General features: G+C 51.9%; 1 protein-coding gene across 1 annotated transcript; it reads right to left on the bottom strand.

Moving 5' to 3' along the window:
* Positions 1 to 5,269: 5,269 nt before the first annotated feature.
* On the bottom strand, positions 5,270 to 13,169 carry vps72b (vacuolar protein sorting 72 homolog b). The gene is made up of 6 exons (XM_068022665.1): positions 13,004 to 13,169; positions 9,918 to 10,070; positions 9,081 to 9,204; positions 8,137 to 8,322; positions 7,664 to 7,808; positions 5,270 to 7,120 (listed from the first exon to the last, which is right to left on the bottom strand). The coding sequence occupies exons 1-6, from the start codon at positions 13,118 to 13,120 to the stop codon at positions 6,751 to 6,753; spliced, it is 1,095 nt and encodes a 364-aa protein (XP_067878766.1). The 5' UTR covers positions 13,121 to 13,169; the 3' UTR covers positions 5,270 to 6,750.
* Between the last annotated feature and the right edge of the window lie 3,378 nt (positions 13,170 to 16,547).

Below are 16,547 nucleotides of genomic sequence, written 5' to 3'. Positions count from 1 at the left end.
CAAAAGGCTAGGTAGGGGGCGGGGGATGGGGGGGGGGGAGGGTGGGTTTACAAAGTAAGGAGGCACCAACTGGTCTATTAGCATATTGCAGCTGCAGGAATTGGTTTTTGAAAATGGAAATGTTGAGGAATTAAAAATGCGAAAGGGCAGGGGACTGGAGCTCCTTGAAGCAGAGGAGGCTAGTTAGTCCAGTAGGGTGCTGGAGACAGATTCAATAGCTGCCCTCAAAAGGGAATTGGATAATTTTTTAAAAATTCATTGATGGGATGTGGGCGTCGCTGGCCAGGCCAGCATTTATTGCCCCATCCCCAATTGCCCCTCGAGAAGGTGGTGGGGAGCTGCCTTCTTGAACCGCTGCAGTCCGTGTGGGGTAGGTACACCCACAGTGCTGTTCGGGAGGGAGTTCCAGGATTTTGACCGAGCGACAGTGAAGGAACGACGATATAGTTCCAAGTCAGGATGGTGTGTGGCTTGGAGAGGAACTCGCAGGTGGTGGTGTTCCCATGTATTTGCTGCCCTTGTCCTTCTAGTTGGTAGCGGTCGCAGGTTTGGAAGGTGCTGTTTAAGGAGCCTTGGTGAGTTGCTGCAGTGCATCTTGTAGATGGTACACACTGCTGCCAGTGTGCGTCGGTGGTGGAGGGAGTGAATGTTTGTAGTTGGGGTGCCAATCCCTGGATGGTGTCGAGCTTCCTGAGTGTTGTTGGAGTTGCACCCATCCAGGCAAGTGGAGAGTATTCCATCACACTCCTGATTTGTGCCTTGTAGATGGTGGACAGGCTTTAGGGAGTCAGGAGGTGAGTTACGCGCCACAGGATTCCTAGCCTCTGACCTGCTCTCGTAGCCACGGTATTTATTTGGCTACTCCAGTTCAGTTTCTGGTCAATGGTAACCCCCAGGATGTTGATAGTGGGGGATTCAGCGATGGTAATGCCATTGAATGTCAAGGGGAGATGGTTAGATTCTCTCTTGTTGGAGATGGTCATTGCCTGGCACTTGTGTGGAACGAATGTTACTTGCCACTTATCAGCCCAAGCCTGGATATTGTCCAGGTCTTGCTGCATTACTACACGGACTGCTTCAGTATCTGAGGAGTTGCAAATGGTGCTGAACATTGTGCAATCATCAGCGAACATCCCCACTTCTGACCTTATGATTGAAGGAAGGTCATTGATGAAGCAGCTGAAGATGGTTGGGCCTAGGACACTACCCTGAGGAACTCCTGCAGTGATGTCCTGGAGCTCAGATGATTGACCTCCAACAACCACAACCATCTTCCTTTGTGCTCGGTATGACTCCAGCCAGCGGAGAGTTTTCCCCGATTCCCATTGACTCCAGTTTTGCTAGGGCTCCTTGATGCCATACTCGGTCAAATACTGCCTTGATGTCAAGGGCAGTCACTCTCACCTCACCTCTTCAGTTCAGCTCTTTTGTCCATGTTTGAACCAAGGCTGTGATGAGGTCAGGAGCTGAGTGGCCCTGGCAGAATCCAAACTGAGCGTCACTGAGCAGGTTATTGCTAAGCAAGTGCTGCTTGATGGCACTGTTGATGACACCTTCCATCACTTTACTGATGATTGAGAGTAGATTGATGGGGCGGTAATTGGTTGGGTTGGACTTGTCCTGCTTTTTGTGTACAGGACATACCTGGGTAATTTTCCACATTGCCGGGTAGATGCCAGTGTTGAAGCTGTACTGAGACAGCTTGGCTAGGGGCACAGCAAGTTCTGGAGCACAGGTCTTCAGTACTATTGCCGGAATATTGTCAGGGCCCATAGCCTTTGCAGTATCCAGTGCCTTCAGTCGTTTCTTGATATCACACGGGGTGAATCGAATTGGCTGAAGTCTGGCATCTGTGATGCTGGGGACTTCAGGAGGAGGCCGAGATGGATCATCAACTCGGTACTTCTGGCTGAAGATTGTTGCAATGCTTCAGCCTTATCTTTCGCACTGATGTGCTGGGCTCCCTCATCATTGAGGATGGGGATATTTGTGGAGCCACCTCCTCCAGTTAGTTGTTTAATTGTCCACCATCATTCACGGCTGGATGTGGCAGGACTGCAGAGCTTAGATCTGATCTGTTGGTTATGGGATTGCTTAACTCTGTCTATCGCAAGCTGCTAATGCACTTTAGCACACAGATAGTCCTGTGTTGTAGCTTCACCAGGTTGACACCTCATTTTGAGATATGCCTGGTGCTGCTCCTGGCATGCCCTCCTGCACTCTTCATTGAACCTGGGTTGGTCTCCTGGTTTGATGGTAATGGTAGAGTGGGGGATATGATGGGCCATGAGTTACAGATTGTGGTTGAGTACAATTCTGCTGCTGCTGATGGCCCACAGCGCCTCATGGATGCCCAGTTTTGCATTGCTAGATCTGTTCGAAATCTATCCCATTTAGCACGGTGGTAGTGCCATACAACATGATGGAGGGTATCCTCAATGTGAAGGCGGGACTTCGTCTCCACAAGGGCTGTGCAGTGGTCACTCCTACCAATACTGTTATGGACAGATGCAGCTGCAGCAGGCAAATTGGTGCGGACAAGGTCAAGTATGTTTTTCCCTCTTGTTGGCTCCCTCACCATTGAAGTCTCCCACCCAGACTATATGCTGTGCCCTTGCCACCCTCAGTGTTTCCTCCAAGTGCAGTTCAACATGAAGGAGTATTGACTCATCAGCTGAGGGAGGGCGGTAGGTGGTAATCAGCAGGAGGTTACCTTGTCCATGTTTGACCTGATGCCATGAGACTTCATGGGGTCCAGGGCAACTCCCTCCCTACTGTATACCACTGTGCCACCACCTCTGCTGGGGGGGGTCTGTCCTGCCAGTGGGACAGGACATACCTGGGGATGGTGATGGCAGTGTCTGGGACATTGTCTGTCAGGTATGATTCCGTGAGTATGACTATGTCAGGCTATTGCTTGACTAGTCTGTGGGACAGCTCTCCCAACATTTGCACAAGCCCCCAGATGTTAGTAAGGAGGACTTTGCAGGGTCGACAGGGCTGGGTTTTCCGTTGTCGTTTCCGGTGCCTAGGTCGATGCCAGGTGGTCCGTCCAGTTTCATTCCTTTTTATTGACTTCGTTATGGTTAGATACAACTGAGTGGCTTGCTTGGCCATTTCAGAGGGCATGTAAGAGTTAACCACATTGCTGTGGGTCTGGAGTCACATGTAGGCCAGACCAGGTAAGGACAGCAGATTTCCTTCCCTAAAGGACATTAGTGAACCAGATGGGTTTTTACAACAATCGACAATGGTTTCATGGCCATTATTAGACTAGCTTTTTAATTCCAGATTTTTATTAATTGAATTCAAATTCCACCTTCTGCTGTGGTGGGATTTAAACCCATGTCCCCAGAGCAATACCCTGGGTCTCTGGGTTACTAGTCCAGTCACAATATCACTACGCTACCACCTACCCTTAATACTTGAAAGGTGGCGGGGGGGTGGGGGGGGAATTGTAGGGATTAGGGGTGGGGGGTGGGGAAAGAGTGGGCACGTGGGGACTAACTGGCTCTTCACTAGAGCCAGCACAGACTCAATGGGCTGAATGGACTCCTTCCCTGCTGTACTGTTCTAAGAGTCCGTGATTGTACGACAGAGAGATTAAACGGGAAGAGCTGAGGAATTAATATTTGGAAGAGCAAGAGATTGGGATGAGGGTGAGAGTTCTGTCAGAGAGGGAGCAAGGGGGAGATGGGCCGAATGGAAAGCGTGCTGTAAAATTTGACAATTCTGTTGAAACGCACAAGTTTGCTTCACTCTCTCATACAGTATCCTTTCCTCACGCTGAGTTTACTCACCAATCACTGCCCCACTGGGTGACGTCCACTGGTTTCCTCAAGACGTTTATTTGAGACTCCCTCCTTTGTAAATTCCCATCCATTGATCCTGCTTGTTAACTCTTCCATTGATAGAATACTCCCCACTCGCCTGGACGGGTGCAGCTCCAACAACACTCAAGAAGCTCAAAACCATCCAGGATAAAGCAGCCCGCTTGATGGGCACCCCATCCACAAACATTCACTCCCTCCACCACCGACGCACAGTGGCAGCAGTGTGTACCATCTACAAGATGCACTGCAGCAACTCACCAAGGCTCCTTCGACAGCACCTTCCAAACCCGTGACCTCTACCAACTAGAAGGACAAGGGCAGCAGACGCATGGGAACACCACCGCCTGCAAGTTCCCCTCCAAGTCACACACCATCCTGACTTGGAACTATATCGGCCGTTCCTTCACTGTCGCTGGGTCAAAATTCTGGATCTCCCTCCCTAACAGCACTGTGGGTGTACCTACCCCGACATGGACTGCAGCCGGTCAAGAAGGCAGCTCACCACCACCTTCTCAAGGGGCAATAAATGCTGACCTGGCCAGTGACACCCACATCCCCCAGAATAATTGTTTTTAAAAACAATCCCTGGCGAGGAAGTTCCTGAATCCTTCCCCTAAACCCATAACTTTGTGCCCCTCTCGGACTAAAGGCCTGCTCGGATCTGCAATTGAAACCCGACCCAACCCGAATCTTTTCATTTCTTCCCGCGCCCGACCCGACCCGACCCCCGGAATAAAGTTGGCTATATTAAAGAGGTTGTGCCCTACCTTCGATGGAATCGCTCACTGCAGGCTAGCGCGGAGTGTTTCCCGCCTCCACGTCCTGGCTGTCACTGTGTCCGACCCGAACCGAGCGCCGGACCCGGAAGAGTGACCCGACCCAGACACGTCGTCGGGTCCCGGGTTGGGTAGCCACGCTCTATCTCGGACCTCACAGTTGCCACCGGACCTAGTCAGTAGCACTGACCGATCAGAAGTTGTTGAACTTGATGTCGCGTGCGGAAGAGAGTTCTAGCCCTTCGGTCTGGTTTCAAGCCAGGTCTCGGGTGAAAGAACAGGGAACATCTCCCGTTCCCTGAAAATCCTTTGTGGAACTGACCGCACTGCAGAATTTCTGGAGCAAAGGGCCGGCTCGGAATTGGTTGAGGCAGCTTCCATCGTGTGAAATTGTTGAATGTAGTGTAAACTGTGACACCTGCTGACTGTACTGTAATGCTGCAAGTGAGCAGCAGAAAGGTTCAGCTTTAATTAAGGTACAACATACATTAATGCAGTACCTTTCACTCAGTAATACGGCCCCAAGGAGCTTCCCAGCAGCATAAATCAGACAAAACTTGACCCTCGAGATCCACATAAAGAGATAATTAGGGGACGGGCGACCAAAAGCTCGGTCAAAGAGGTCAGTTTTAAGGAGCGTCTTAAAGGAGGAGAGAGAGAGAGCGAGGCGGAGAGGTTTAGGGAGGGAATTCCAGAGCTCCCAGGCAGCTGAAGGCACGGCCGCCAATGGTGGAGCGATGGGAATCGGGGGGATGGGCGAGAGGCCGGAATTGGAGGAGGGCAGAGATCTCGGAGGGCTGTGGGGGCTGGAGGAGGCGACAGAGATAGGGAGGGGGCGATGAGGGATTTGAACAGAAGCATGAGAATGATAGTCTTCGGAATTCTCCTTCTGGACACGGCTGGCGGAATGGAGAACTGCATCACTGTGTGCTCCTCTCACTGCGGGTGAGTATAAGCTGAAGATTTCAGACACCTCGCTGTTACACTTTACTGAAAGCACAATCACAGGTGGGTCGCAACATGTGTTCATGTACAAATGTTTACAAGTTTGTACCAGAACAACTTAATCTTTGTATTTTTTTTTTATTATCATTCATTAAAAAAAAAAATCACTCCCAGGACAGGTACAGCACGGGGTTAGATACAGAGTAAAGCTCCCTCTACACTGTCCCCATCAAACACTCCCAGGACAGGTACAGCACGGGGTTAGATACAGAGTAAAGCTCCCTCTACACTGTCCCCATCAAACACTCCCAGGACAGGTACAGCACGGGGTTAGATACAGAGTAAAGCTCCCTCTATACTGTCCCCATCAAATACTCCCAGGACAGGTACCAGTACGGGGGTTAGATACAGAGTAAAGCTCCCTCTATACTGTCCCCATCAAACACTCCCAGGACAGGTACAGCACGGGGTTAGATACAGAGTAAAGCTCCCTCTATACTGTCCCCATCAAATACTCCCAGGACAGGTACAGCACGGGGGTTAGATACAGAGTAAAGCTCCCTCTACACTGTCCCCATCAAACACTCCCAGGACAGGTACAGCACGGGGTTAGATACAGAGTAAAGCTCCCTCTACACTGTCCCCATCAAACACTCCCAGGACAGGTACAGCACGGGGTTAGATACAGAGTAAAGCTCCCTCTATACTGTCCCCATCAAATACTCCCAGGACAGGTACCAGTACGGGGGTTAGATACAGAGTAAAGCTCCCTCTATACTGTCCCCATCAAACACTCCCAGGACAGGTACAGCACGGGGGTTAGATACAGAGTAAAGCTCCCTCTACACTGCCTCGTTTACGCTCCCATGCCCACAACCTGTAGCCCCAGTGTGACACAGATCCATATCCCACCCAATGACCTCAGTGAGCTGCTGCGGAGTCAAAATGAGAGTGGTTTCTAAACTGTGGGGACCTTGGTGAGTCGCAGTTGTTCTGGTGAGGGCTTCTGACATGTCACCCACCAGCAGACAGAGGGAGATTCAACAGGAAAGACATTTCCTCCCCAGTCAGTCCGAGATTGGACGTGGACCCGGGGCCCCTGTCGCCGGAAACCATGGGCGTTTCGGAGTCACTCTTAAAGGCACAGTCCCTCCCCTCCCCCCGCCCCCGACGAGTCTCCGAGCAGGACGGAAATGTCAGGTTGGCGGCACAGCTTGCTTGATGATAATCTTCTGCCGGCTGCGGGTGGCCTGCTCGGCCTGGCCGGTGCCCGGCGTGTTGGGCAGCCCGTGGGCGGTGATGTACTTCTTGTAGGCCTCGCGGATGATCTTGAAGGCCCGGATGTTGGCGTAGGGGATGTCGGTGATGGGGTCGCGGTAGAGGGCCAGCTTGTGGGTGACGGGGCAGAGCTCCCGCGCTGGCACCCGGGGCGGGCGGGCCCTGGGGAAGGCCCGCTCGAAGGTGGCGTCGTCGCTGAAGCTGACGAAGTTGCGGAGGCACCGCCCCACAGGCGCCAGGACCGCCACCGCTGGCACCTCGGCTGTCGGATGGGGGTCGTGGTCCAACCTGGTGAGGCGATGGGAAGGAAGAGACACAGAATAAAAACAAGACACCGGTTATAGATCCTGACTCCCCTACTCACCCAACACTGGACAAGCTGAGAGTCCATCGAGATCACCAACTGGCATACAACAGTCATGGATTCAGGCCCTGTCTCAGTGGGTCACTCTCACTCGCCTCCGAGTCAAAAGGCTGTGGGTTCGAGTCCCCACTCCAGGCCGACACTCCCAGTGCCAGTACTGAGGGAGCGCTGCACTGTTGGAGGTGCTGTCTTTCAGATGAGACTTTAAACAGTGTAGCACTCTCTCAATACTGGTACCAGGACTGTCGGCCTGGATTCTTGTGCTCGACTCTCTGGAGTGGGACACGAATCCACACCTCCTGACTCCGAGATGGGAGTGTCAGCCACGGTTGACAATATTCCTCATTCCCCCTTCCACCCAAGAATTTCCACCACCCCTTCCCAGGGATCCCTCAATCCCCCTTCCCGAGGTTCCTCACTCCCGGGGATCCATCACGCCCCCCCCCCCCCCGGGATTCATCACTCACCCTTCCACGTCCACGTTTTCTTCCTTCACGTTAATTTCCGTGATCAGGGGCATGGTCACCGAGTGGTAGCGAATCGTCGGGCCCACGCACTTCCGTTTCTTGAGCACCTGCTTCTTCTTGTCCGCTTCCAGCCGCTCGTAATTCTCTGCGGAACAAGAGGGACAGCAATCAGGGCGGGTGAAGTGGGGGGGGGGGGGGTTTGGCCCCAGTGAGAAAGGTTTGGCCAAGTTGTCCCCAATGGCACAGGGGTGACAGTTCACGATGATGCTGGCTGCACCTCCACCTGAGAAACTGCACCAGCGGACGGGGATGGATGTGACTCACATTACAAGACCGCCCCCTTCTGGCGGGAGGAGGAGGGGGCCAATTACAGCGTGACCCGTTTACATAGGAAATTCCCATTCTAAGATGGGGCTTGTAATGGGAATGGCTGCCGAGTGCCTGTGACAGAGGTCGTCAGATTTCAGTCATACCCAGAGAACGAAGGTTAATCTCTTCCGTGATCTTCGCTTCCGCCAGAAGCTCCTCCTGCGTCAGCTGACGGGTCTCAGCGTGCGGAGCCTTCCGTAGCCGGCGCGGCTGCACCTGTCGCTCTTGCACCCGCAGGTAGGTCAGGCGGGTGTGCTCTGTCGTCGACTGGCGCACAGACTTGCGGCCGCCTGCAACGCAAGGGAGAAACGTTAGCCCCAGCGCGCCGATTCCGGGCTCCTTCCTTCTACACGTTTGCTCCATTAGAACAGCGACTACGCCTCCGAAGCCGCTTCATTGGCTGTGCAGCAAGCTTCGGGACGTCCTGAGGTCGTGACGGGTGCCAGGCAAATGCAAGTCTCACCTTCCTGCGCTCTGGACGCTCTGGAAGGTGCCGACTTGCAATAGGGTTCGGCTTCCACGGCGCACAGACGCCTCCCCCCGGCCCCCGCCGCCCACAGCCAATTTGCGCACAGCAAGCTCCCACAAACAGCGATGTGACAAATCACCAGATCTTTTCTTAAAGTTGGTTGAGGGATAAATATTGGGCCCCAGATCTAGTGAACTTCGAGTCATCACTCGAAGACAGTCACTAATAAATCCAATGGGGAATTCAGGAGAAACCCCTTTCCCCAGAGAGAATGTGGAACTCTCTACCACAGAGAGTGGTTGAGGGGAATAGCAGAGATACATTTAAGGGGAAGCTGGATAAACGCATGAGGGAGAAAGGAATAGAAGGATATGGTGATAGGGTGAGATGGAGAGGGGGTGGGAGGAGGCTCGTGTGGAGCAGAAACACCAGCATGGAGCAGATGGGCCGAATGGCCTGTTTATTATGCTGTAAATACCAATGTTTGCGTTTAGGAAATTATTCCTCCCTGTCACTGCTGTCATGCTGTACACTTTCTCACCCTACTCAGGAGATTAGGGCACCAAGGGGAATGCTTACACTCTCCGAACTCGTCCTGCTGCTCTGCGCTGTCCCCTTTCTCCACCTTCAACTTCTCAAAGCCGCTGGGGGCGGCAGGAGGCTTCCTGGTCTTGGCTTTGGGTCTGGCTGACTTGACGGGTTCCTGGGGGAGGCAGAGGCACAAAGTGTGAGGTCTCAGGGGCTATACGGAGGCACCAGCACGCGCATGACACAGAGCGGGGCCCACTCGAGAGAGAGAGAGAGACAGACTCCGCACCCCCAGCGAGGGGAGAAGCTTCACTCAGTGAGAACGCGGGTCACACAATCAGCACCACGCTGGCGTCGACCCACACTGGTCCAAACCCAAAGAGTGCGTGGGATTACGGGTTGTGCCCCTGAATGGTGAGCAAGATTATACCAGTATTATACCAACTAACTTTGAGCTGCTCTCTGCACCAGAATCCAAACCTTCCTTTATGACTAAATTGTTCACATTTCACTCAGTACATTGGAACAGGAAGAGGCCATTCAGCTGCTCGAGCCTATCTCGCCATTCAATGAGATCATGTCTGATCTGTGACCTAACTCCATCTACCCTCCTTTGCCCCCATATCTCATAATACCTTCGGTTAACAAAAATCTAACAATCTCAGATTTAATATTAACAATTGATCCAGCATCAGTTGCCGTTTGTGGAAGAGAGTTCCAAACTTCTCCCGCCCTTTGTGTGTGGAAATGGGCCGTGATGCCCCCTGCAGTCGAGCAGCCCGCCCACAACCCATTGCTCCCGGCGAGAGGGCAGACTGGTGGGCCAGAGAGGTGCCAGCGCCTCCGGGGGAGGGAGCAGTAAGCCCAAACGCCTCAGCGTCCCCTTGCCTTGTACACTTTAGTGATCACTCGACGCTTCCTCTTCGGCTCCTCGTCCTCCTGGTCGCTGGTCGGCTCGTCGCCCTCGTCAATGTCGAAGTCTGAGTCAACCTCGTCCTCGCTGTCCGACTGGTCCGTGTTGTATTCATCGTCTCCCGATTCCTGGGAGGTCAGGAAAGGCAATGCAGGTTAGAATCCGTCCCACGGTAGGGTGAGGAAAGCAGAACACAACACAATATTAATTCCGTTAACATTCATTCAGAAAAGAACAGTCCAATGGAATGGAGCCGCAAGCAGTGGGTCGTGCATGCTGTTAGAAAGAAGTGCATTTCTCTAGCGCCTTTCACCTCCTCAGGATGTCCCAAAGCGCTTCACAGCCAATGAAACACTTTTTCGAAGTGCGGTCACCGTTGTAATGTAGGAAACGCCAATTTGTGCACAGCAGGATCCCACAAACAGCGATGTGATAATGACCCAGATCGTCTGTTTTTTTTTTTTAGTGATGTTGGTCAAGGGATAAATATTGGCCCCGGGACAGTGGGAAGAACTCCCCCCCACCCCCACCAACCCAACCCCGCGGCTCTCCTTCCAATAGTGGTCACGGGATCTTTTACATCCACACAAGAGGGCAGATGGAGCCCTCATCCTGAAAGACGGCACCTCCGACAGTGCAGCACTGCCTCAGTGCTGGCACTGGGAGTGTGTTGGCCTGGATTATGGGGCTCGGGTCTCTGGAGCGGGGACTCGAGCCCACGACCTCCTGCCTCAGAGACTCGAGTGTGACCCGCAGTGCACTGCTGGAAGTTTCCAACCTGAGATGGATAGGGTTTTGTTGGGTTTCTAGGATCGAGTGATTATGTAGCAAAGACGGATAGATGAAATTGAGGCAGATGGGAGTAAAGGGGCAATTCAGAGTACAAAATAATTAATTGGGGAGAGGGCCAACGTCAGTGGAGTGAGAACGGATCTGGCCCAGGTAAATTGGAATCAATGATTGGCAGGCAAAACTGTGATGGAACAATGAGCTGCCTTTAAAGAGACGATAGTTCAGGTACACTCAAGGTATAGTTCCACCGGGGGAAAGGTAGGATCAACAGATCCACAGCTCCCTGGATGACGAAAGAGACAGAGAGCAAGATGAAGCAGAAAAAAGGGCACATATGACAGATGTCAGGTTGATAATACAAGTGAGAACCTGGTTGAATAGTAAATTCTCAGAGGGGAAATGAAATAAGAGATGAGATGCAAAGAGAGTATGAGAAGAGACTTGCAGGCAAAATAAAAGGGAATCCAACAGTCTTCTATGGGCATATAAATATTAAAAGAGTGGTAAAAGGAGGAGTGGGGCCAATTAGGGATCTAAAAGGAGATTTATGCATGGAGGCAGAGGGCATGACTGAGGTGCTAAATGAGAACTTTGCATCTGTCTTTACCAAGGAAGATGCTGCCCAAGTCTTAGTAAAGAGGAAATAATTGAGACACTGGATGGGTTAAAAATTGATACGGAGGTATTAGAAAGGCTGGCTGTACTTAAAGTTGATAAGTCACCAGGACTGGATCGGATGCACCCAAGGATACTGAGGGAAGCAAGGGTGGAAATTGCACAGGCACTGGCCGTAATCTTCCAATTCTCCTTAGATACAGGGGGGAGGTGCCAGAGGACCGGAGAATTGCAAATGATACACCTTTGTTCAAAATAGGGTCTAAGGATAAGCCCAACAATTACAGGCCAGTCAGTTTAACCTTGGCGGTGGGAAAGCTTTTAGAAATGATAATCTGGGACAAAATTAACAGTCACTTGGACAAGTGTGGATTAACTAAGGGAAGCCAGCACAGATTTGTTAAAAGCAAATCGTGTTTAAATAACTTGCTTGAGTTTTTCGATGAGTTAACAGAGAGGGTTGAATCGGGTAATGTGGTGTAAAGGGACTTCCAAAAGGCATTTGATAAAGTGTCACATAACAGGCATGTCAGCAAAGTTAGAGCCTATGGAATAAAAGGGACAATGGCAGCATGAATATGAAGTTGGCTGAGTGACAGGAAACAGAGAGCAGTGGTGAGCAGTTGTTTCTTCAGACTGGAGGGAGGTGGGGTTCCCGGGGGGTCAGTACCGCTTTTCCTGATAGTTATTAATAGAGCTGGACTTGGATTTCAAAAATCTGCGGATGACACAAAACTTGGCAAGTGACGTGAAATTGGGGGTGGGGGTGGGGGTGGGGGAACAGCCACAGACTTCCTGAGGACATAAACAGACTGGTGGAATGGGTGGAAAAGTGGCAGATGGAATTTCATGTGGAGAAGTGTGAAGTGATACATTTTTGTGGTGGGAGTGCGGGGCGGGGAAAACGAGGAGAGGTGATATAAAATAAAGGATGCAATTCTAAAAGAGGGGGTGCAGGAGCAGCGGGACCCGGCGGGGGGGGATGCAGTACATGCACACAAATTGTTGAAAGTTGCAGGGCAGGTTGTAGGAAGCAGTTAATAAGGTACATAGCGGAGCACGGTCATTATAAATAGAGGCAAAGAGTACAAAAGCAAGGAAGTCATGGTGAACCTTTATAAAACACACTGGTTCAGCCTCAACTGGAGTATGGTGTCCAATTCCGGACACCGCACTTTAGGAAGGTGACGGCTTTAGAGAGGGTGCAGAACAGATTTACAAGAATAATTCCAGGGATGAAGGACTTTAGTTATGTGAATAGATTGGGGAAGCTGGGGTTGTTCTCCTTGGAGATGATTAAAAGGAGATTTGATAGAGGTGATTAAAATTATGAGGTGTCCGGCCAGAGTTGGAAAGGGTTAACAGAGAATTTCAGGTGAACTGGATTGAATGGAACAGGTCAAAGTGACCACAAAAAGATGTCCATAGTATAGGCAGGTTGCACCGCAGAGCCCAGCCCTGATCGACACCTCCCGCAGCCAATAGGAAGGGGGCGTTCCTCGAGTGGCGGAACAACCCACCAATCAGATGAGCCGATTGGGCGGGACCTCACCTCTCGCCCCGCCCCCCCCTGCCGCGCAGCAGGATCGGTTGCGCTCGGCGCAGCCCGCCCGCCCCGGCTGGGAAAGATGGCGCCGTTCTCCCCGCTGCCCACCTCATGGAAGCCTCCGTAAGTCGTCTTGTAGAAGTCGTCCTCCTCCTCGGCCTCCAGCAGCCGCGACATGCGGTTGCCGGCATTTTTCCGCGACGGCCGGTTCTCCGCCAGGCTCATCCTCCCCGCTCGATTCGCTCGGGAATCGGCCGATCGCGCCTGACCACGCCCCCCTCCACGCAGCGACCGCCAGGCACGACGAATCAATCAGCGAGCGCATCGATCGCTGGCCCAACCCACTGTCTTTGCAAAAGCCTCCATTGGCTATTTTTTATTTTGCCTGGGGTGTGGAATGCTGCTCTTTGCAACCTCCTGGCCCTTCTTGATGGCTCACATATCCACATTGGGCTACCAGCGCCTGGGTGGTCCTACCAACAGGCCGGTGGGCATCTGGCTGTTCGACTGGGTGGGGCATCTCATTGGCCAAATCACACCCCGCGCTCCCTCCCTCTCTCTCATGCATGCCCTGCCGTGGCAGGGATTGGAAACCTAGACGGGCTGCTTTCCTTCCCAGCAGCATCAAACCCTCTAAGGTATTACATGACCACCTCTCATTCTTCGAAACAGGTCCACTCTACTCAGTCTCTCCTCGCAGGACAATCCTCTCGTCCCAGGAATCAGTCTTAGAGATGACAAAATGGAAGTCTGCGCTGTTATGACTCTATGGCGGAGTGATGGGAACCGGGGAAATGTGCAAGAGGCCGGGGCTTGGAAGGGCGCAGAGCTCTCGGAGGGTCGTAGGGGCTGGAGGAGGTTACAAAGATAGGGAAGGGGGCGAGGGGCCATGGAGGGATTTGAAAACAAGGATGAGAATTTTAAAGTGGAGGTGTTGTCGGACCGGGAGCCGGTGTAGGTCAGTGAGCACAGGGGGGGGGGGGGGGAGGTGATGGATGAATGGGACTCAGTACGAGTTAGGATACGGGGAAGGGGGGAGGGGGCAGCTGAGTTTTTGGATGAGGTGAAGTTTACGGAGAGTGGAATGTGGGAGAGCGGCCAGGAGCGTGTTGGAATAGTCAAGCCTAGAGGCGACGAAGGCGCGGACGAGGGTCTCAGCAGCAGATGAGCTGAGACAGGGGGGGGCGAGGGAAGTTCTTCACTGACTCGGAAGTGCTTTGGAAAGGCTCGAGGTCAGGAAAGGAATTGTGGAAATCCTTTCTCGCACTGCCGCCCCCTCCGACGCGTCAACGCAGCAGTCACGGGAGGGTGGAAGAAACCTGGGATCTTCCTGTGCTGTACAGCTTCACGCCACTCTGGATAAACAAGTGGGTGGATGGTACACTTTCAATTTTTAAATTCGTCTGCTCTTTCAGTTTCTGTTTCCCGATGCAGGTACATGTCCGGCCCACAGATTAAGAGGGCGGTGATTATACAGGCTGAGTGACACCCAGTCACGTCCCAGCACTCGAGCTCGTGCCTGAAGGATCTCCCAACTGATTCTGAAACAACAACTTGCATTTATATAGTGCCGTCAATGTCCCAAGGTGATTCACAGGAGCATTATCGGACAAAATCTGACCCCGAGACACAATAGGCGATATTAGGGGACAGGCGACCAAAAGCTCGGTCAAAGAGGTCGGTTTTAAGGAGCGTCTTAAAGGATGAGAGAGGTGGAGAGGTTTAGGGTGGGAATTCCAGAGCTTAGGGCCCCAGGTAGCTGAAGGCACAGCCGCCAATGGTGGAGCGATGGGAATCGGGGGGGATGGGCGAGAGGCCGGAATTGGAGGAGGGCAGAGATCTCGGAGGGTTGGAGGAGGTGACAGAGATAGGGAGGGGAGGTGGGGGGAACATCACGCAACACTGCCACCTCCCTCAACTGCATGGCCCAGCAGACCGTCCGATCAGAGCAAGGTAGCCCTCATGTAGGCTGCTTCCAGTAGTGGCCTGGCATTCTTCAAGGTTGCAAGTTACAGAGGTTTGTGTTCGCAGTCCCGCTCAGCACCATCAGATGGCGGTGTTACCATAATAAATTTAAAAACAAGACGTGCATCTCCCTAGCGCCTTTCACCAGCTCAGGACCTGAAGCAATTTTTCGGAAGTGTGGCCGCTGCTGTAAGGGAGGAGAGGCGGCGGGCAATGTGCGCACAGCAAGATCCCACTAACAGCAACGTGCTCGTCAGTATTGGGTCCCAGGACACTGGGGAGAACTCCCCCGCCTCCCGGCCCGGGGGATGATTTTCTGCGTTAAAGGCACTATGTAAATGCAGGTTGGTGTTGTTGAGAGTAGAGGGAAATGCTGGCGCACAGCCAATGGGCCGAATGGCCTGTATGTGTTCTGGAATGTTACAGCTCTGATGTGATTAGGCATAAGAAAACAGCACTTGGCTGAATTTGTTTTTCTTCAGAACTCATGATCTAACCCAAATCGTTCCAGGAATACCGATTTGCTTAGTGAATCATTAATGACTGGGAGGTGGAAAAATCGGCTGTTCTCTTCCTTCGTGTTAAAAGAAGTATTTGCATGGAATTACATTGAACTTACAGCACAGATACAAGCCATTCGGCCCATCTGCTCCGTGCTGGTGTTTCTGCCCCACACCAGCCTCCTCCCACCCCCCCTCTCCATCTCACCCTCTCCCCATATCCTTCTATTCCTTTCTCCCTCGTGTGTTTATCCAGCTTTCCCTTAAATGCATCTCTGCTGTTCCCCTCAACCACTCCCTGTGGTAGCGAGTTCCGCATTCTCACCAACTCTCTGGGTTGTTTAGACCAGGTGAGAAAGGGGTCTAGGGTTCCTTTTCAGCTTTCACCTGGTCTTACTGTAACAGGGTTTAAATTTTAAATACACCGTGTTTTTAGCTCCCCCTTGCTGAATCCTTGTTCACCGCTTTCCAATTATAAGGCAAAGAAACCAGCATAACAGGTTTTCTCAGGTTTAAAGAAGAAAGGTGAAATTTTATTAAACTTAAACTCGGTTAACACCTACGGATACATGATGCGCCCACACTAGCATGCACATGTGAAACACCTGCAAATATAGACAGAAAAGAGCAGAAGAAATAAATTGGAAAAGCTTGAGGCAATATCTGAAGAGTTTTTGTTACGGTTCTTCGAGCTCACTGTAGAGTCCTTAATTGTAGGTAGATCTTGCTTTTCATTGGGGCCCAGTATTCTTCTTAAACCTTGTTCGCTGTAGGAGACTTTTCTCTCTTGGGGCCTTGTGTCTTCAGTGGATTCAGTTCCGTGAGAAAGAGATGGGAGCAAGCAGAAAGACAGGAGGTCTACTTCAGTCCATGAGCATTCTGCTTCCTCTGCAGGCTCTCAGTTCAAACTCTGCAACAGCCCGTTAGTCATGTGACTAATTGATCTGACCACAACTGTTTGTGGATTGTATTGGAGCAGGGAATAGCTCCTTTGTCTACAAACACTGTCTGTTAATATACAAAAATGTCTTTCAGCCAAGGGCCTGACAACCCCTTGTCACGGGCCTTCACTTCTTGCCAGCAACAATTTGAAATTCAATGTCCATGTGGCAAAATTAATATGCTTCATTCTTGGCAGGTGGGGGCCTGCACGACACCTCCACACCCAGGCGAATGAAATGCAATTT

Source organism: Heterodontus francisci, chromosome 46, assembly GCF_036365525.1.
Source record: "Heterodontus francisci isolate sHetFra1 chromosome 46, sHetFra1.hap1, whole genome shotgun sequence".
Taxonomy (NCBI): domain Eukaryota; kingdom Metazoa; phylum Chordata; class Chondrichthyes; order Heterodontiformes; family Heterodontidae; genus Heterodontus; species Heterodontus francisci.
Note: the sequence above shows the minus strand (reverse complement) of the source record. Positions and strands in the feature narration are given on the sequence as shown.

Coding starts and splice junctions, on each gene's coding strand:
- vps72b (XM_068022665.1), bottom strand. CDS start 13,120: ATGAGCCTGGCGGAGAACCGGCCGTCGCGGAAAAATGCCGGCAACCGC. Junction 7,809..8,136: donor GATTAACCTTCGTTCTCTGG/GTATGACTGAAA, acceptor CTTGTTCCGCAG/AGAATTACGAGCGGCTGGAA. Junction 7,121..7,663: donor GAAAACGTGGACGTGGAAGG/GTGAGTGATGAA, acceptor TCGCCTCACCAG/GTTGGACCACGACCCCCATC.